This window comes from Hermetia illucens, chromosome 4, assembly GCF_905115235.1.
Source record: "Hermetia illucens chromosome 4, iHerIll2.2.curated.20191125, whole genome shotgun sequence".
Lineage (NCBI taxonomy): Eukaryota > Metazoa > Arthropoda > Insecta > Diptera > Stratiomyidae > Hermetia > Hermetia illucens.
In genome coordinates this window covers 97,732,970-97,755,314 of record NC_051852.1, presented here as the reverse complement: position 1 = coordinate 97,755,314, position 22,345 = coordinate 97,732,970, and the positions used below count along the sequence as shown (strand labels likewise).

The window sequence follows — 22,345 nt, the reverse complement described above, 5'->3', positions numbered from 1 at the left end:
AGAAGCGTGTGTGTCCGGATAGCTGAGTGGTTAGAGCACAAGGCTATCGTACGGAAGGTCGCGGTTCAAATCTCGCTGGCGGTAGTGGGATTTGTATCGTGATTTAACGTCGGATACCAGTCGACTCAGCTGCGAATGAGTACCTGAGTCAAATCAGGGTAATAATCTCGGGCGAGCGTAATGCTGACCACATTGCCTCCTACAGTATGCTGTAGTTTACCGTTACGGTCTTGAATGAAGTGCTCTAACACACTTCAAGGCCCTGATCCAATATGGATTGTTGCGCCAACGATTATTATTAATCTATATAGGCATCATAATACCAATTTGGACCAATGAAATCCGGCTCTGCGGCTCCACACGATAATTAAAACCCTCGAAATCATTCAAAAAAGCGCATTCGAAGATATTAAGAACCATCCCCCAAATATTCATACAGTCTCGACAATCCCACTCATTAAAGAGATTGAAAAGCAAATATTACGAAAAACCTACCCAGTGAGACACCTCTTGCATGAGAGACAATTCTGACGCCGGAGAAATATTTTAATGAATTAAATTTGATATTATTTTAAATAGTAAATGTCCAAATGTAAACTGGTTTTAGAATTATTCTAATAATCAGTTGGTTTCTGCATAAAAAAGTTTCGGATAAAAAAAGAATATGTTGAAAATCAGTTTCATCAGCATTATATTTTTATAAAACGGTAAAAAAGTCGAAAAAAAGTATCTTGAATGACGACACAAACTCTAAGATACACAAAAATCTACAATTTAAACTGGGTTTCGAGCCCAGAACTTAGCCAAAACACGTTCATTGAATTCAAAATCCCCAAAAATTTTGCTGATGCGGACGTTGAACCGAAAATATTCTTCTACTTAGAATTAAGTTGCAGGCTTGGTATTTTGACTTCAAATATCCTTAAAGTCGATCATTTCTCCTCCCTTTTATGAAAAAATGACTTTTAGGGAATATTTCATCTGAGAATACCTCATTTCTTTCAAGATGTTAAAAGTTATTGCTGATGAATAAAATCGAATTGTTAAATTGAAGCAACCCAAGTTATTTGAAATTTTCACTTCGGAAAATGCAAAAATGAGACAAAGGTCCGTGCTTACAGATAAAATTATCTTCAAGCCCGAATAGGAAGGATATCGATGGGCACGCCTCAGTGACATCTGGCAAGAGAAGCATCGATTGAGGATGAAATATCCACGCGCGCGGGTGAGCCCTTTTTTTTTTCCTCTTAGTCGTCTCTGATCACTAAGGGAGGTCATTAACCATTCGCAAATCCTTTACGTCATAAAAATTTCGTGGCATTAGATGGTATGAATTCTTGGCCACTATGTAAAATATTGTAGGGGTTTGGGACTCTGGTGAGAATTTCCAGGCTAAAAATATATCAATTCAGTGCGCAGGTAAATATACAGCCGGCTGTGTTCATCATTACTGTTTTCGAAATTGAATAAGGGAAGGGGTTGGTCTCAATTTTTGTTTTTACACAAAACCTTATTAAAATCGGTTTACTGTATGGCTGTCGGTCACACGCATTTTTCTCGGAGATGGTTATTGCGATTGACACCGAATTTGATAGAAAGGTGGGAACTGTGAACGCTCACACATCCAGTGAGTTACATCCTTCTACGTTGAATTTAAGGGGAGATCCCCATACATGCAAAAGAGGAGGTGTAAATTTTTTTTCATCAAATATAGTCATGTGGGGTATCAAATTAAAGATCTCGGTTAGTACTTTTCGAAGCCAGTCTTAGTTTTCACATTTATTGGGTAGGTGGGGAGTGCGGGGGGTTGAAAGTAATCATCTCTTTAAGGAGCCATTCGCAGAAACTACCGAAAAATCTGTTCAAATAAAGTTAATAATAGTATATTACTATAATTTTTAGTAATTGACTGCAAAACGGCCCGCAAGTTCATCCTAGCACCATGAAATTGCATTGATGTAGGCTATAATATAGAGCATGATCTTACCAAGTTTGGTGGAAATCGCACTATTACTAACAAAGTTATAATAAATCAAAGTTTTTGCTTCTTTGCAAATTTAAGCCTATGAATGTCAATATCACTCGAAAGTGGATACTCTCACATAATATATGCATATATTGCGTGCTACTAAGAAATACACACAACCTTTCGGAGCTGAAGCGTTCAGCTTCCGGTTTCCCGACTTGTTTTTCTTACTCTTGAACTCGCATATGCCTGAAAAAAAGACCCCCCAGAAGGGTCTTACAATAAAGAAGAACAATAGATGGCGTTTTAGATACAAACGAGTTGTATCTCTTACACGACGAACCAAATTCAAATGGGAAAAGCACGTATAATTGGCAGAAGGCAGAAAAATTTCCAGCTACTTTCCAAATCCAAGAACAAGTTTTATGTAGTAAGACAATGGAGTCAAGCTCAACATTGGCCTACTACGAAAGTCACAAACTGAGGTCTTTGATCGGAAGACATCAAGGACAGGGGCCTGAATGACACTATATTATATCCCCGATATCTAAAGAAAGGTCTGAAACCAAAAGAGGTCCTGGATAGTTTCAGGAGAGATGAGTTTTCAACGGTGGAACCAACGAAGAGCGAAGCGCTAGAGATCAGCCCACCTAAAAAATTCAAATCCGAACTCAAGAATGGGTGGCTTAAGACTTCTTAAGACTGCCAGGCTGGCAGGCAGCAAAACAATCGACATTTGCTGGAGAGGAGATACCAGGGCCACCCATGTGGCAGATGCAGCCGCTGCAATAAAGACGGAAGTCTCTTAAAAGCTCAGAATAAGGATCTTCTTCGAGTGTTTGTGGGTTCTTTAGGAGCAAGTTGGAGGGCAAAATCCATCCCTTCACAAATGGGGTAGATGACCGATTCCTGCAGGGAACTGTAGATTTTGAAAATTTATTTCGGAACACATCTCACGTGGAAAACCTACTGTCATATTGGAGATGTAGGACCATACTCCGACTAAGAAGACTACATACCACACCAAATGGAGCAAATTCTCAAAAAAATATTTTCAGCTCTGGCCAAACTCTGGTTAATAAGGCGGATTTGCGCTCAATATAATTCGTAGTCATGCCGTGGTCTGCGAATTATATAAAGGAGCACTCAATATCTGCGAGCCGCTTCGGTTACGCTGCTCCCAGGGCGTAAAGCCGTCATCGCCTAATTTTTCGCTTAGATAGTTTTCTAGTGTGGGCTTCCTCATCCTATCCCAGCATCCGAAAGATTGATCTTTGATGCATCTACTTATTTGCCCTCACTTCAAATGGATCTATTGCCGAGAATGTTGCGCATGTTTGCTTCCACGAAGCTTCCCATAGAGGAATTTCGTTGACTGATTCTCCTGTGAACATTGCCTTCTTTTTCGGCAAAAAACTACACGCTTTTTTTAGTCTTGACTCTCATATCACACAATAGGAATTTTTAATCAAGGTGATATATACTCTTAAATATTAAAAGAACATGCACAGAAGATTTTGACTAGTTGCTTAACAAAAAGTACGTGCCGTCATTTTTAATTAATAAACGGGTTTCATTGTATTGAGGCACAGTATTTTATTTAGTTATTACGTCAAAATGACAAATTCTTCGATTAAGTAAAGATATTAAACAATAACAATCCGTTTAGTTTTGGAAAAATCAAGTTCAGAAAAATAGATATAGTCTACATCAGTATTTCATAAACACACGCTGTATCTGTTTGTTTCTAGCTATCCATAAAAAATAATGAAACTTTACAATAAAAGCATTATCACTCCAAAGGAGACTAATAAATTAGCAAATTTTGGCACAAACAGGTTGGATGGAATTTTCTGCAGTCCATCTGACTGATACATTGTATGGTGATCATTTAATTACGCAGCTTTCGTAAACATTGATCGATCTCGAACCAAAGACTCGATTATGCATATTGAAACGTTTGAACTGGTTTTGGAGGGCACAAATACATGACGCCAGATTCAAATTAAAGTTTAGCGTGAATTACGGACAATATTTGACTTAAGGAAACACCAGTCATCCTATTGTATTTACATTACCTCCTGAAAGTATAACCTTGAGCCTCAGGGCGATGGAGTCACTTTGGATGCTTTTGAGTATACGGTCATTGAACGGCTGGAACTTATTCCGGTTTTTAACCCTTTCATTTCATTATAAGATACACAGGGCATTGAAACTGATATACATTTATTGTTATTATTTTTTATAATTTATGTTTCTCCACAACCAAAATTGGTAATATAGCATACTCTTGAAAATTGCAAATAACAGAAACACGCAATTCTAGCAATGGTCGAATCAACTTTTTTTTGTAAAGACGAACAAAAGAGTGGGAAGGACGTGGAGAACTTGTTTCGCAACAGCTTTCCCTGAAAATATTACAAAGCGATTATATCCTGTAGATTTGCATCATTTTACCTAGCCCATTGAATACAATTTTGTATTCAATTATTATTATTATTAACTTTCGCCATTGTTTCCGAGTTAATATAATAACAAGTCGGGAAACCGGAAGCTAGATGCTTCAGGTATGAAAGGTTTTGTGTATTTCTTTTATAAAGAGGTTTGAGTGTGCATTTGCCCCATTAGCATATAGCACGTAAAATATGCATATATTATATGAAAATAGCCACTTTCAAGCGATATTGATATTCATAGTCTTGAATTTGCAGAGGAGCGACAGTTTTGACCTAGTATAACTTCGTTAGTAATAGTGCGATTTTCACCAAATTTGGCAGGATCATGCTCTATACTGTAGCCTACATTGCTGCAAAATTCTGTGATTCTAGAGTAAACTTAAGGGAGGTTTTCCTGTCAATTACTGAAAATTCTAGTAATGTACTATTATTAACTTTATTTGAACAGCTATCGGTATGGAGGGTATTTCGGAGCCTAGGGACCATATAGTGGCAGCCCCCTGATTTTTTTCAGATTTTTCGGTTGGGTAGTTTCTGAGAATGGGTTCGTTAAAAAAAATGACCACTTTCAACCCCCCGCACTCCCCAACTTTTCAACAAAAGTCAAAACTAAGACTGGCTTCGAAAAGTACTAACCGAGACTTTTAATTTGATACCCCACATGACTATATTTGATGAAAAAAAAATTTACACCCCCCTATTGCATGTATGGGGACCCCCCCTTAAATTCGTCGTAAAAGGATGTAACTCACTATATGCGTGAGCGTTCCCAGTTCCCACCCTTCTACCAAATTTGGTGTCAATCGCTATAACCGTCTCCGAGAAAAATGCGTGTGACGGACAGACAGACAGATGGTAAACCGATTTTAATAAGGTTATGTGTTTACACAAAAGCTTAAAAATGTAAACAATGGTACATTCGGACTTAACAATTTTCTAAGGTACCCTAATTAATACCAAGTAGCAAAAAAAACTCGTCAAACTATGTTTCGATTTTTGTCTATTGGACGATTCACTGTGCGCCGGTCCTACTCACCGAGTGAACGGAAATAGGCAACCAGCAAGCGCGCAGCGAACGAACTTTGATATTTGATCATTTCTAAAGAAGCTTATAGAAGTTTTCTTGATTTTCCATTATCATTTAAGGTCCTTGTTTAGAGTTTAATTAAATGAAAATGCAATTTCTAAACATAAAATAGATAAGATCAGAGAGGAAAATACAGAAGGTATAGATGAGGTAACTCCGCCATTTTAAATCCTTCTGTTAACCGGCCCTACGACAGATCCCAGAACAAAACGCTGAATATTGTGAGATAAATGAACATCCAGTCAGCAACAGGATTCTTGAGAAAAGGTCGAAGAAAGTACCCATATGTGTTTTTCGACAAAACGATTATAAACCCCCTTACTTTGGTAACCTATGCACTCAAATTGTGTTGCCGGTATCGTTAAAGAAATCGGGAGATATGATGATGGATCGAAGATCAATATCATTTCAACTGAATGCGCAATTCATTTTTTAAGGTTTTGTGATAAATAAAGCCTTATTAGAGTCAGATAGTGTCTGTCTGTCTGTCACACTCGATTTATTTGCAAACCGGTAGACCGACTGTCATGAAATTTGATGGAAACGTGTGATCGTTAATCCCTTTACATGTAGCAAGTGGCGTCATTTTTGTTGAATTTAAGGGAGGCTCCTCATACATGCGAAAGAGGAGTGCAGATCTTTTTTTACAGAATATAGCAATGCGAGGTATCAAATGAAAGGGCTTGAGTAATTCTTATCGAAACTGGTCCCATATTTGATATCGCATGAAACCTAGGGGAACGAGGACTCAAAATATGACTACCAAAAATTATAACATGTCTCGTTCTCAGAACCTATCCAACCAGAAAATCTGAATAAATCACAATCGTGTATCTAAATGAAATCTAGACCTCAAAATACAAAATACAATGAAATCTAGACCTCAAAATACAAAATACAATGAAATCTAGACCTCAAAATACATCCGGTTCCGATATCTGCGCAAATAAAGTTAATAATATTATATTACCATATTTCAGAAATAAGAGCAGAAACCCCCTTAAGTTCATGCTAAAAGAACAAAATAGTAGTAGTGACATAAGGGATAACGTAAGTCACAACTCTGGGAAGTTTCAAGGAAATCCAACTATTATTAACAAAGTTTCAAAAGGTCATATATTGGCTTTTGTATAGGAAGTAAACCGCGAATGATCATACCCGTATCAATTTATATACGTACATGTACAAGTATAATATTGGGTAATAGGCAAAGTTTGTTTATTGCCTTGTAATTTCACAACTTTTAGCAACCACTCGGCACAATGACCTTTGATGTCCTTATCGGCGACTATATCATCATCGAAAAGGCAGGAGGCAGCCGGTACAGCGAAAGTGAAGTATCATGTATTATTGTCAAAATTCAGTATTAAATTACCGGATTTATCAGCACGAATTAAAAACAAAAAATGAAGACAATTTTTTCATACTTATTACAACGGTATGGCGACGTGGGGGGTATATGGAATACGATCATGCAGTGTCTCTTGTTTACAATTTACAGTTCCCTACAGAGGCGTGTTTCTGGGCGGCAATTAATTTTGGACTGGGTAAATGAATTCAAAACAACAAGGAATGTATCATCAATACGAAGAGGACCAGAGAGGTTTGTGAGAACACCGGAAAACATTGTACAATTTAGAGCAGTAGTACAGCGTTTTTGGATCGCTCTGTTCAAGAGGGAATACTTGTTCTTGGCATTTCAAGACCGCTTTTCCCATATAAAATGGGCGTAGTCCAAAAATTGACAATACGAGATTATACAACATGGGAATATCGTGTTTAAACAAGCAAGGTGTGTAATATTGGAGTGGTGCATTTGCATGAAATCCTTGCACTTGGACCACGTCACCCTTGGTGTGTTAATTATAGGTCCTTATTATTTTCAAGATTTTTCCCTTTTAAAGTGTGTGAACAATGTAGGAAGATCTGAATGGTATCATTTATTGTATATGACACCTAGATTTCAAAATATTCCCCATCTGGATGCCTGCTCAAATTAAGTTAATAAAAGTAAATAACGCGATAAGGCAATCGCATCTGAAAATCCAGGATGATGATTACACGATTACATTATTGCAATCATAACCACGAGAGCTTGATTATGATTAGAATCACGTAATCATGATTACGAGTTTGCCCAACTCTGATTTATCAATAGATCGGTTGTCTAATGTTCACATTTTGAGCTTTAAATTTCGTTACGGATGGTGCACCGGCTAAGAGAAGAATCGGACTTAAAAACTGATAATGAAAACATAAAAGTACAAGGTGGCAGATCCCTTATTATCTCGAAGAAAGGGAAGTGGAAGAACCATTCAGATTGCTTCGAAATATATTTGTCAGAACGGCCAAAAAATGTAATAGAAACTACATAGATAGCGCTATATATAAAAAAGTAACAAACATTATAATGAAAAAGTCAATTGGAATCTTTTTAAAAATCTACAACCAATTGTCACAGCCTTGCAAAAATCAAATGCGTCATTATCCGATGCCGTTGAAATATTTATAATAAGAACAAACAAAAGCTTTCGAATATGCTCAAAGTATCAGAGATCAAGCCCACTGTCTTTGGTAATTATTAGATTAATTCTATCTGATCCTTTTAAACAAGTAATGTTTGCAGATGATGGTCAACTAACCCCGTATTTGTGTCCTAGCCTCCTCTGCATCTGTAAAAAGGATTTTTTCTGCGTTTGGTGTGGTCCATTGTTATGAAAGACGGCAAAATTGGTGTTCTTTTTTAGGTTTTGTCGAAAACAAAACCTTATGATCAGGTTGTTGCAAATGAAATGGCCGTTTTAGTACTAAAATTTAAAACGACTGTAAAGCTTAAAAAAATTAATTTATTTAATCAAGTTGGAGGCCAGGATTCAAAACACTCCTCCCAGCGAGATTTAAGAGCATGTATGCCAGTTTCGTAGAAGTCCAACAAATTCTTCGAAAGCAATTTTGACAGCCTCTTCGTTCCTAAATTGTTTTTCCGCTAAAAAATGATCCAAATACTTAAAAAAGTGGTAGTCGGTTGGCGAAAGGTCCGGTGTATATGGTGGATGAGGCAGTCTCATACTGCAATTCGTTCAACTTTTGAACCGTTGTTCTGGATATATGAGGTCGTGCATTGTCGTAAGGGAGTATCAGACCATCTCTGTTGATCAATCTTGGCCGTTGAATACTCAAGTTTTGGTGCATTTCTTCGAGTTGGGCACAGTATTTCTGTGCATGTATCGTTTCCCCAGGTGCTAAAAAAGAATAGTGGATAACTCCAGCTGTAGAACCCCAGACAGTCACCATTACGTTCTTCGGATGGAGGCTCGATTTCGGCATATGCTTCGGTGGCTCATCAACATCTAACCATTGTGCTGATCGGCGACGATTGTCGCATAATATTCACTTTTCATCACATGTCACTATTCTGTGCAAAAAGGGACCGCTTCTGTTGGGAGTGAGTAAAGAACTACAAACTTCCATTCGAAGCGCCATGTTTTGCTCCGTAAGGGCATGCGGAACCCATTTGTTGAGCTTTTTCACCTTTCCAAGTTGTTGGAAGTGCCGGCAAACTGTCGAATAGTGTGCGCCTAATTTCTCTGCAATGTTTCCACAGACTGATGTGTGTCGGATTCGACTAGCAAACGCAGTTCGTCGTTGTGAGTCGATGGTCTTCGATGTCCACGTCGCTCATTTTGAAGGTTTACGCCGCCTGACCGGAATTTTTCGAACCATCGCCGTGTGGTTCGTTCGCTTAACGTATCAGCTCCAAATGCGCTGTTAATGTTCGTGGTCGCCTCCGCTGCTTTATGACCGAGTTTGAACTCAGACAGAAAAAGTATACGTTCTTGACTCTTTTCCATCCTTTTTTCATTTCTATTTACTGTTATCACAACGATGGTCAAAACTGAAATGACTCCTTGACTAAATGTAGGAGTATCTATACTTCATTATCCGACACCAACAGCACCAACTGGTGATGGTTTGATACTGCAAAATCGCAACTAACTTCATTGTTGATTGTCAAATCGGCCATTTCATGTGCAACAACCTAATAGAATCGAGTCGATATCTGTCTGTCACACTCGATTTATTCAGAAACGGCTAGACCGATTAGCACGAAATTTGGTAAGAACATGTGGCCTGTGAATCCCTTTACATGTAGTGTGGGGGCGCCATTTTGCGTTGAGTTTAAAGGGGAAAGGGGAGTGCAGATTTTTTTTACCGAATATTTATACGTGCTGGTATATGTATAGTATTCGGTAATACGCAATTTTAGTTTGTTAAGGGTGAGCATAATATTTACGTTTGTAATATACACGTACATTTTGTAGTTTGAAAAAAAAATATGAAGGAATATTATTGGTTTTTAGCCATATACGAATGGAAAAATGTGCGTAGAAAGTCTCTCACAGAGATGAACACAAAACCTTTATACCCAAAGCACCAGGTTGCGGGATTCCGACTTCTTTAAATATTATAGAAGACAGTCACTATTGATTAATTTTCTTATTCATTTTGCATTTGAATAAATATTATCATTATGATTTTAAGTAATCCAAGAACTTTTATGAAAAGGATGCAATTTGATTTAAATATTTTTTTTTTGTTAAAAAATCATTTGATAGAAATCATTGTTTTTAATCATGAGTTAAATCAGATGATGATGATGAAATGATACGGAGACCATTAGAACCAACGAGATAGAAGTTGAACAATGGCTGGCCGACTGTGATATCAACGCCAACGAATCGAAGTGTAGTCACGTCACTTTCACAATGAAGAAACATGCATACCCTTTAAATAATATAATAATAAACTAAATAAATTCAGCTTAGAATTAACAGAGACAAAATAAAACCAAGTCGGAAAACCGGAAGCTGGGCGCTTCAGGTATGAAAGGTTTTGTTTGCTTCTTGTGTGAGTATATTTGAGTGTAGAACTATCCCATTTGTACGTAGCCCGTTAATAATTTAGTACTTTCGGTTTTACTCAATTTTCCCAAAAATATGGTAATGTACTATTATTAACTTAATTTGAACAGATATCGATATGGAGAATATTTTGAGGCCTGGGCACTATATAGAGGCAGCTCCATGTTTTTCAAATTTTTCGGTTGGGTAGTTTCTGAGAACGGGTCCGTTAAAGAAATCATCACTTTCCACTCCTCCCACTCCCCGCCTTTTTAACAAATCTCAAAACTAAGACCGGCGTCGAAAACTACTAATTAAGACCTTTCATTTGATACCCCACATGACTATATTTGGTGAAAAAAAATTTCAACGTAGAAGGATATCAACCACTGCATGTCTGGGGGTCCACAGGTCCCACCTTTTCACCAAATTTCGTGTCAATCGGTATAGCCGTTTCTGAGAAAAGTGCCTGTGACAGACAGAGAGACAGACAGACGGACAACAACAAAACCTTAAAAAATGGACCATCGTACTGCTTGGTAGAAATTCTATCATTATTAGCCAAGTCATTAAATGTTAAAGTTGTCTATTTCGTCTTACTATCCTTAATACATAAAATATCAGTACATATGTACCAGATTGCGTACATGCGCATGCATTGTGAATTACGTACAAATAAAATCAAGGTTAACTAAATTTTCTTACATAAAAAATCAGTAGAGCTTGTTTATTTGGGCTCTGAGCTCGAAGATCTATAACCGGTGCCATTTTTGCCTCCAGCAGGTTTCCTCGTAGATGTGGAACAATTGCGATTCTGTTTTGCAATTATACTCGCAGCAATGACTGCTTCTGCGAGCTACAATTACCTGTTTTTTTACTACAGACTATGGTATGTAGCATATTTCATTTATTTGCTTCTAAACACAATCTTTTTATATATTTCCCTATAATTATGCTCCTCATCTCGAAATGCAAAAATACATGCTTTCTCTTCAGTGGGAAATTTTTTTGTACGTACCAACATGGCAACCGAACTGACACTAAACCAAATATCGACGGTTATCTGCAAAAAGTGATTAAACGAAAGAAACTAAATTTCAGTTCAACACCATTTGAGCTGCAACAAATGATCACAGACAAAAAATAGAAGTCAAATCAGTAGGAATCTTTCTTCCAGAGTAGGAAGCGAGGAAGTAGAGATCCGGCATACATCCGTTCAAAATCTTTTGTTCCAAGAATTACAGATTAGGTGTTTTGGGATCCCCTAATCGTACGGTTTGACTTACTAACTTTTATGGCAAATTACTTACGAAGCGGATGATTATAAAAACTTATTTCTCCAAAAATAAATTGCTTAATTGAGTGAAATTATAGGTCTTTTACCAGGTACGATAATTAAACAAGTGTGGACATGTCATTGTCGGTCAAAATAACTTATTTTCTTAGCAACTTTATGGAATTTACCACACCAGTAATCCCAGTTCCGGAAATATCTATCTTATATAAATAAAAATAGTATTTTTGGAGACACCCCTAAAAAACACATTTCCATTTGCAGAATCGTGATGCATTTATGTCTCAGACAATGGAAAAAACCAAATGAATGAAATGGGGAAAAAATGATCTTGAAGTGACCTATTTTCAACATTTTAGTCCGGAAACCTGTTTGGGAAATAATATCCATGACTGATTTCAAACCTGCTACTAAAAGTTAATGAGAACCACATTAATTCAGACAAAAACTAAATGGCTCTAGTGATCATCTTGATGCATTCTTGTGTATTTTACTAACTTTGATAGATGATGCTTCCACATCTTCATACACTTTCAAATTTCTAGAAGCTGATTTTCATTTCTGCATATATGCCATCAGTGCTTTTAAAAACAGTTCCCATTGCATTTCTATATTTCTACATTCCGCTTCGCACTTACCTGCTTTTTCCAACAGATGAAGCGGAAAAAATGAGTGGGAAGTGATTTAGCATTTTTTTAGAGTGAGAAGTACTTGATGATTGATGTCTATAGAAGCCCAATTGGTGTTACTAAAGGGGCCGTTTGGGGCATTAGGCCATCTTCAACAATCTCTTCATTTCTCTGCCGTACATAGATGTTGGAATAACCGCTTTGTAATTTAACTTTTGAATAACATCAACTTTTTTTCGTTAAATTTTAGAAAGTAGGAACCCGATATTGATGGAGTGATTGTAAATTTTAGACAAAAAACCGAAAAGTAATTTTCAAAATTAGCGCTATGTAGGAAGCTACTTTCTTCAAAGAAGATAGCTACATATTAGAACCTACTAACCTTATATTGTGCACAAATAGAAAGTAAATAAAGTTAACGCAAAATTTAAGATATCGTGTAAGTATAATATTTTGAGTGAGACCAGAGGAGAAAAAAAAACACTATTTTAATGTTAAAACTTCATCGTATTATGTTGAACTAAAACTGACCACTAGATGTTAACTTGGTAAATAAAAATTTCTTCGAAATTTATTTTGGCTGCAGCAGAAGAGGTAGCTAACTACTCTAGGTACAAAATCTCTGTACACGTACAATGTCAACGTACTTTCAGACCAAAATATTAGTATTCCAAAAACTTATCTATGCATCTATGCATTGAGTTCGGGTCGTGAATAGTGTCACGCCATTATATGTGCATGTATTTTTTGCAGAAATATCCAATAAAACTTTTAATCGAAAGACGAAAATCATTATACCTCAACAAACACTCTAACCCATTACGTTTGGTTTTCAGATTCCAAACTCTCTCAAAATATCTAAACCGGTAATATCAATGTATCGCTGAGCACAGACATACCTCTAAATTCTTCGCTTGCATACACAATTCCATAACTCGTCTTGTCCCCAACAAATTGATATTGACAGTGGGCTTCAGGGATTGCTGAAAGTCCAATGTTGCAGCAGAGTGGATGACAACGTTGATATTATCGATGAGTAAGTTTCGATCATCTGTTGATATGCCGAGATCTTCTTCTCCAACATCACCATGAATTGGCACTAATTTCTTGAAAATTTCGGGAGAGGAGCCTTTCAGGAGGACGTCGAAGACTGGATTCTTTGTTAAATCTTCTAAGCGTTCGTGAATGGTTTTATTTTTCTTTGGTCTCATCAAGAGGTACAAATTACCGACATTTGGAATGTCGCGTAAAATTTTTTCGATCAATGCCAAACCCAGGAATCCAGTTCCGCCAGTTATAAAGATATTTTTTCCCGCGTAGAATTCGCGAACTTTGGACTTGGAAGCACTGTGAAATATAGAAAAGATAACTGTTAGAATACCCTATTAAATATATTTTTGATAAAATGTGTTAAATATGGGAGAACGAAATAGTCTTTTATTCTGGTCCGGCGACATCCAGCGCTCACGACAGATTGATCATACGATATGGAAAATAGACGAGTTTTATTCTTGGTTTCGAACTGATATAGGCATAGATATGAATATAATAAAGAAACTTCTAACAATATGAATAGGGTTGTGGAAATTTCCTTCTCCCTAGTGTTATGGTCAACCTGTTACTACTCTGGAATGTCTTTACCATGAAAGTTGTCTTATAAAGTAGTAAATTAATTCAGAATGGATATTATTAGCTTTGATCATCTCTTGCTAGTCACCTAAGCGACTACTGTGATTATTGTTTTGACCCGAGATGATTTTTAAACGGCGGAGCTATTGACATGTTTTATGAATGTTATAACTATTAAAATACCACTAGCCTCAATGGGAAGTTTTGGGAACATTATGTTTTTTTAGACCAGCTACTGTACAATATTTTTTATTTCGACATATTCAATGTTTACAATTTTCGTCACTATTTTTACTTCCAAATTTGATGATATTAGCCATCTAAGCCTTCTTTTAATTAATTTCGTTATTGCTCAATTATTTGATTAACTATGAAACAAATGTCAGACTAACAATAAAGACAAAACTAAATGCCTGAAATGCATTTTTAGGCAAACATATATGTGCGGAATTTTGATGTTAGCAAGCCGTATAAAGCGTACTCGGTTAATTTACCTTGCTTTGATAATGAGTGGCTAACTTGCTAAATATTTGCATGAATTCCAAATTCGCCATTTACAGAAAGCTACTTGGAATCAGTTTAGGAAAAGCCAACAGATATATAACTAACTCTGGCCGAAAAAAGTTTATTAATGAAGAATGGAAAATGCCGCAATAGATAAAAAATAAAAAAGGAGAAAGAGTCTGATGGTCGCCCCAATATAAATTCTGTGTCTTACGTCGACGGCCTGTTATATAATCAAAATATTATATCTTTTCGGTGGGCGCACGACAAATATAACTCCGTCGATCAGTTGCAGTATTTACATATCAAATGTTCACAAGAAAGAAAGATTTCTTTATTTTATTTTTATTTAATTATTTATTTCACTTCTTTCTTCGTTTTCTTATAATAGTTATGACTTTTTGCTTAATCTAAATTTGATATAAATCCACGAATGAGGGATTTTAATCTTTTTTTGAAAAGTCAACTATGAATCAGATTACGTATAAGATTACATGTAAGCATCGCATATTGCGATATCTCTTTAATATTTCGCGAATTTTTTCATGTCTTGTGCAAATTTTCTGTGATGAGCTTCAATCTGAAAAGTTGCCTCCAATGGAAGATACTTCATTTAAGGGCTAACACCATTGTAGAACTTTTAAAGAATCGATTTTTTTTTATTGGCTTAAAAATATTTTGAACACTGATAAATGTGAAGCAATTTAGAAAACAATAGTTTTTCGATCGATTTTCGAGTTCCTCTTATAACGCCTCGTTCATGTCAATAAGACGTGCCAAAACTTTTTTTCCGTAATGTGGCTTTTCAAAAAGGCACGCAGCATTTTTCCAACAGTTTTCAATATTTTTACTTGAAAGTTTAACCATATTTTCAAAACAAGATTTCAAAGAGGAATTTTTGGTAAGTTCATTGCCACTATTTTTAATGACCGGACAAAGTCCTTTTAAGGTTTTGTGTAAAACAAAACCTTATTAAAATCGGTTTACTGTCGGTCTGTCCGTCAGACGCATTTTAAAAAAAAAGTTACACCCACCTTTTGCATGTATGGGGACCTCCTCTTAAATTCGACGTAACACGATGTAACTCACTGTATGCGTGAGCGTTCACAGTTCCTACCTTTCCACCAAATTGGGTGTCAATCACTGCTCCAGTCTCTGACACCCAATTTGGTGGAAAGGTAGGAACTGTGAACGCTCACGCATACAGTGAGTTACATCGTGTTACGTCGAATTTAAGAGGAGGTCCCCATACATGCAAAAGGTGGGTGTAACTTTTTTTTCACCAAATATAGTCATGTGGGGTATCAAATGATAGGTCTCGGTTAGTACTTTCCGAAGCTGTTCTTAGTTTTGACATTTGTTGAAAATGCGGGGAGTTCGGAGGGTCGAAATTGATCATTTATTTAAGGGGGCCATTTTCAGAAACTGCTCAACCGAAAAATTTGAAAAAAATCAAGAGGCTGCCACTATTTGGTGGCTAGGCTCCGAAATACCTTCCATACCGATATCCCTTCAAATAAAGTTAATAATAGTATATTACTATAATTTTCAATAAATGGCTGGGGAACCCTCCTTAGGTACATCCTAATACCATCCACCAATTGCAACAATGTACAATATAGAGCTTGATGCTACCAAGTTTGGTGGAAATCGCACTATTACTAACAAAGTTATAATAGGTCAATGTTGTAACTTCTTTGGAAATTCAAGATTTTTAATGTGAATATTACCCGAAAGTGGATATTCTCACATAATATATACGTATATTACGTGTTACGTACGAATGGGATAAATTCACACTCAAATAACACATAAAAGGAATACACAAAACGTTTCATACCTAAAGCGTCCAGCTTCCGGTTTTCCGACTTGTTTTTTATGCAAATTGAACAACTTTAAGCAAACACTCGCCAATTCTTCAAACATCAATATATCTAAAATTCCGAACGTCATTTTCTAGCCACACTGATTTCGATTAAAACAGTGTTTGATTTTTTTAAATTTCGAATTGGGACCAGTTATACTGCGTGTCGAAGAACATCTCAAATTCGACAGGCTTCAGGAGAATTGCTGCAGCGCTGCTAGTTTAATATATTAATATATATTGCTCAAAAAATTTACTAAAATATACATGGACATATATTTATCCCAATAATTACCTCCACTTGTATTCCTCTATGACATCTTCTTCAACCATAAAAAAAGGTCAAAGAAACACTTATTTAGGTCTGTACAGTAATGTTACTCCTTAAGAACTCCACAAAACCAATCAACCTACGTCATAACAAATTCGGCAATACAAAGGCTCTGAAGTAAGCGAAGCACAAACACAACATTCTTTAGCGACATCTTGTTAGGAAAAGGCAGTCACGAATAGATCTTAGCACTCTTCCTGTATCCTGCACATTTATTACTGACGACCACAATGCAAAAATATTCTTTTTTTTGGGTGAAAAGCTAGTCATTATAGAAAAATATTCTAAGTATAGTCTTGAATTGGCAGTATAGGGACATCATTGAATATAATAGAGCACTATTCTTGGGAAGAACCACCCGAGACGTACAAACTGCCTTCATCCAGATCGAGCAAGCGGCGCGAGATCTTGGACTGCACATCAATGAAGGCAAGACAAAGTATATGGTAGCACCGTCAACATCGAAAACCAACCAACCAACAACATCAAACCGCACTGATCAAACGGGAAGAATAAAGATAGGAGACTACAATTTTGAGACTGTTAATGATTTTTCGTATCTAGGGTCGAAAATCACAACCCATAACAGCTATGACGATGAAATCCGCGCACGGTTGTTGACTGCCAACAGAGCCTATTCCAGCTTACAAAAACTGTTCAGCTCGAAACGTCTCACCATAGGGTCAAAGCCCTTACTGTGCAAGATCTTACCAGTCCTCATGTATTCCTCGGAGACTTGGGTTCTTAGCAAGAAGAATTGCGAACTCTTGGCCGCGTTCGAAAGAAGAATCCTCCGAAGAATTTTTGGTCCCCTACATGAGGATGGACGATTCCGTCGCCTACATAACGACGAAATCTATGAGCGATACCATGGCCGTCCGGTTGTGGATAAATTCCGGGTCAATAGGTTACGGTGGGCGGGTCACTTAATCCGTATGGATGAGGATGATCCAGCCCGGAAAGTCTATGGTAGAAGACGAGGCAGACCCTGCCTAAGATGGAGCGATGACGTAGGTCAGGACGACAGACAGCTTTTAGGGATATCGAATTGGTGGACCTCGGCGCAAAACCGGGTTGTCTGGAGTTCCTTATTAAGGCAAGCCTAGACCGGATACCGGTTGTAGCGCCGTTGATGATGATGATGATGAATATTCTTGCTACTGAATTATCCGAATTCAAAGTTAATCACGCTGGGGGAAAATATCTGGAAACATCATTCAAACAAGAGTGGAAGCAAGACGAAGATTAAAAGATAATAATTTAGGTGTCACAAGAAATTCAACTAGTTTTCTGAGTGATGATACATATAGAGGTAGATCAGAATTTCACTGAAAATTTCTAACATTTTGTGCACGTTTTTACAAATCGAAACATACACTTTTGTCGCATATTGAAAGGAATTCCATCTCAACCCGCGACTACATTTTCGGTTGCAGATCATACTAAAAAAGTTAGCATTTATTAAAAAGGGTTGACAATTCAACCCGTTATTCACAATAGCAGTTGTGATTAGACCTCTGTAAGCAATTAGGGCAAACGATTAATTCCAAATATGGGAATATCTCATTAGTTCCGAGATTTAGCGCGAAAGTCGGTCAATAGTCATGAAAATGGCGAGTACTTTAACAACAGCAAGTGAAACGCTTAATTTATTTACTCTACAATAAATTTAGACACGTATATAAATCGATCGTACCCATATTTCCGATTTACTCCTTATCTATTTGAATTAGGCACTACTCGCAAAGTTCGCAAAGTATTATATACCTACATACACACATGTCTGGTTGACAGATAACTAAAAAACTAAAACAAAATAATTCTCTGGGACCCAATTCATAAGAACTCATTCCGTTGTGGTATTGACGAATTGGTATGTGATGATGACGTCATGCAGGTTGTAGAGTGCACAAAATTCACAAAAAAATGTGAAGTTTCACCCCCTATAACTTTGTTAATAATCTTCAAACTTGACTGAATTGTGCACCATGTTCTTCTTTACACCTATGCTAATTTTTGTACTTCTGGGATGAACATAAGGGGGGTGCTGGGTAAATTTCTAAAATGTGGAATTATACTATTATTAACTTTATTTGTGCAGATATCGGAACCGGATATATTTTGAGGCCTAGATTTCGTAGAGATGCACCACTGTGATTTTTTTCAGATTTTTCGGTTGGATAGGTTCGGAGAACGAGACCTGTTACACTTTTTGGGGGTCATATTTTGAGCCCTCACTCCCCTATGTTTCACCCAACATCAAATATTGAACCAGTTTCGAAAAGTACTAATTGAGACCTTTCATTTGATACCCCACATGGCTACATTCTGTTAAAAAAGAATTTGCACCCACCATTTACATGTATGGGGAGCCCCCCCCTTAAACTTAACACAAGATGGCGCCACTTACTGCATGTAAAGGGAACACCAGATTACATACTCTCATCAATTTTCGTGACAATCGGTCCAGCCGTTTCTGAATAAATCGGGTGTGACAGACAGACAGACAGACAGACAGACGGACAGACAGACACCGTCTCGATTCTAATAAGGTTTTGTTTCACACAAAACCTTAAAAAATGGCGGCTATGTCATCAAAAAGAGTTTGTTTTTAGTAACTGTGATGTCTCGCCAGATAGCCGTCAAAATCTCAGCTATATCACACCGTTTTATTTTGATTGTCAATTGAAAGAAGAAACTTTTGCTTATTTCGAAAAATGGAAAAAAAAATTGAGCTGCGACCAGTGATTAAACAATTATAACTCAAAGGCTTAACACCGAAAGGGATGAAAGCTGAACTGGATGAAGTTGATGGCACATCCGCCCCCGTATTTGCAATGATATATAATTGGATAAATAAATGTAAACATGATCATATATTTACAAAAGATAATCATCGGGCAGGACACCCAGCGGAAATGACAATCTTTGAAATGATTAACAAACAAGTTGGGAAACAGGAAGCTCGATGATTCAGATATGGAAGGTTTTTTGCAGTTCCATTAGTATCTAGCACGTAATATATAGATACAATCTGTGAGAATATCCACTTTCGCGTGATACTGATATTCAAAGTCTTGAATTTGCACAGAAACAACCAGTTTGCCCTATTATAACTTTGTAGTAATAGTGCGACTTCCAACAAAAACTTAATAGGATTATGCTTTGTATTATTGCCTGTATTGCTGCAAAATTTAATTCTAGGATGAATTTAAAGGGGGTTTTGCAGTCAATTACTAAAAATTATTATTAACTTTATTTGAAATGATATCGATATGGAAGGCATTTCGGAGACTAGGCACTATATAGTGGCAGCTTCTTGATTTTTTCCAGATTGCACCGGTTGGACAAACAAATCAAGAATAAACGTTCTTATTTGAAAAAAATCCTCCTATGCAGTTTTAATCGCCAAAATCTTGGAATTACAGTTCGATTTGTTGAAACACCCATCGTATACATCGGCTTAGCTCTCAGTGGCTCTTTTTATTTCTGAACTTAAATAGTTTGGCCTATTTTGAATATCCTCCAATATCTTACATTTTATACATCTTAGTTGAGTTTTGAAAAGTTTTTAGAGCTGAAAGAGATTGCGTGGAAATTAAAATAAGGTTTTGTTTTGCAAACAAATTTTTAAGGTCTCATCGAATATTTTGTTTTTTTTTTATTTTTTCTAAGGACTTATTCAAAGACGCTTGAACACATAAAAAGGAGTTAAAACGCACCAATAAATGTAGTGACCATAAATTTGGTGAGTGAATAGGGATGAAGCCAGAGTAAGAAGATGAAAGCGGTTATGTTTACGCAACATTCTCGGCAAAGTAGAGTTCAAGTAATTGTAGTAAGGAAACTACATTACGGTTTTCGTATTTAAAAATATTATGGACGAAGAAATTATAAAGAAAGATTAAATCGAAGTTTGTTGCCAAACGTCACAACGAGGTCCTTGTAAGATGCCACCTCTATTAAAGGCTAATCAAATAAATAGTAAACGGGTGACGTGGTACAGTTTTTTAATTCATAATGACCAGTATTTCCTCATTATGTGCACCATCGATATAATGTCTTAAGTTTTAACTGAAGATTGCTCTCATTGAATTAACAACAGAAAATGGTTTTTTTCATCATCTGCATATAAAAGGAAAGGACATATTAATAAAGAAACTCATACATGAAAAAATTAAAACAAAAATGGGCCGAGGATGGAGCATTGGTATACTTAAAATATTAACTCAGGTTCAAAAACGTTGGAGTAGTCAATATAGATTAAAGAGAGCCTTCGCAACGAAGTTCTAGATTTAGAACAATTTAGATACAGTTGCGTTGAAACACGCAGCTCCTTCACAATGAGGTAGCCGAAACAGAACGAAAGACATTCTTTCATGTACCTTCCATCAAAAAATTTGAAGAATAAAACAAGTTTCCTTCCGCATGTTTTCCGGACAAACCTTCGGATAAGAATAGAAAAATTATTCTGAAGAATCTCACAGACCAAAGTAGGAAAATTATTATTAAGTGCAATCAACGAATTTTATATTAGCAGCGGCAGAAGTAGTCGAAGACCGCAGATTTTGAATTTCCATTGCTTCGGTGCTTTCTAAATATAAGAAACGTGAATTTTTGGTTAAAATTTTCATAATGGTACTTAGAAGTATGAAATTTGCCCTATCTTCGACATTACTGGAACGTTGGAATCTCAAACGAGACACAAACCTCGAGCATCACATACTTGTATAACGAACCAGATAAAGTACTTACGCGGATTAGGATGATAGAGGAGAATAAAACATGGTAGAAGATTTGTCAAAAAGTAATGAAATGCTCAAACCGTCTGATTGCATGATAAATTTTCTAGAGCACCACGTAGAAATTAATTTTCAGAAAAGACGAATGGTAAGCATCGATTTTAAGAAATGGCAAATCGGTAGGAAATAAATTGAAGGACTTATAATATTTAAGGAGATAAAAGAAGCATGTTACCTAACGGTAATTCAAACACTATCCCTCTTGATTTTATCTGACCGTTGGAGTTTCATCGAGGAGCTGCGGTCATTGTATACTCTAGAGTCGAGCCAAGTTTCAAATATAAAGAGGATCGAATACCCGGCAACTTGTTTCTGAGGAACCTTCTTCCATTTTGGTAAAATAGTGACAATGATCCATGAACCATGATCCTTTCAGGAATTTAAAGTCTGAATTTATCACTGAAAATCCTTGATGAAAACACCAGAAGGCCAAACGGCGGATGATTCAACCCCTTTGAATCATCTGGGTAGGATATTTTGAATGACCCTATAATTCGACCAGGCTTGTTGTTTTTCGTTAGTTTAGTACAAGCAAATGGAGTCGATAGATACCCTAGTTTATCTTTAACATAACGCAATAGATATTGAAATCAAGCCTTGCGGAAAATAATGTTCTGGTGGCACGATGCATAAAGGTGAACCAGACATGGACGTAAGAGGAGGATAATCTGTTGCCAACTTTAAATATATAAACAGTGAATGGCATAAAATACCACTTGCCAGTACAGTCTCCAAACATTTGTACAACATTATCAGTAGACCACCTACTCAGGACAAGCACTAAACGTTGAAACCGACTATACTAACTTGTTTCTCCGATATCTGACAGGTTCAGCTACGAAAAGAATAAATGAGACTTGACCGCAGGAGGCCTTCTCAATT

At 36.6% G+C, this 22,345-nt stretch overlaps 1 protein-coding gene across 1 annotated transcript in view; it reads right to left on the bottom strand.

Moving 5' to 3' along the window:
- LOC119655112 (putative fatty acyl-CoA reductase CG8306) overlaps window positions 1–22,345 on the bottom strand; it is a 69,220-nt gene that overhangs the window by 9,556 nt on the left and 37,319 nt on the right. The window contains exon 2 of the mRNA XM_038060834.1: window positions 13,233–13,680. Within this exon, the coding sequence (XP_037916762.1) occupies window positions 13,233–13,680 (448 nt within the window). The remainder of the gene's footprint in view (window positions 1–13,232; window positions 13,681–22,345) is intronic.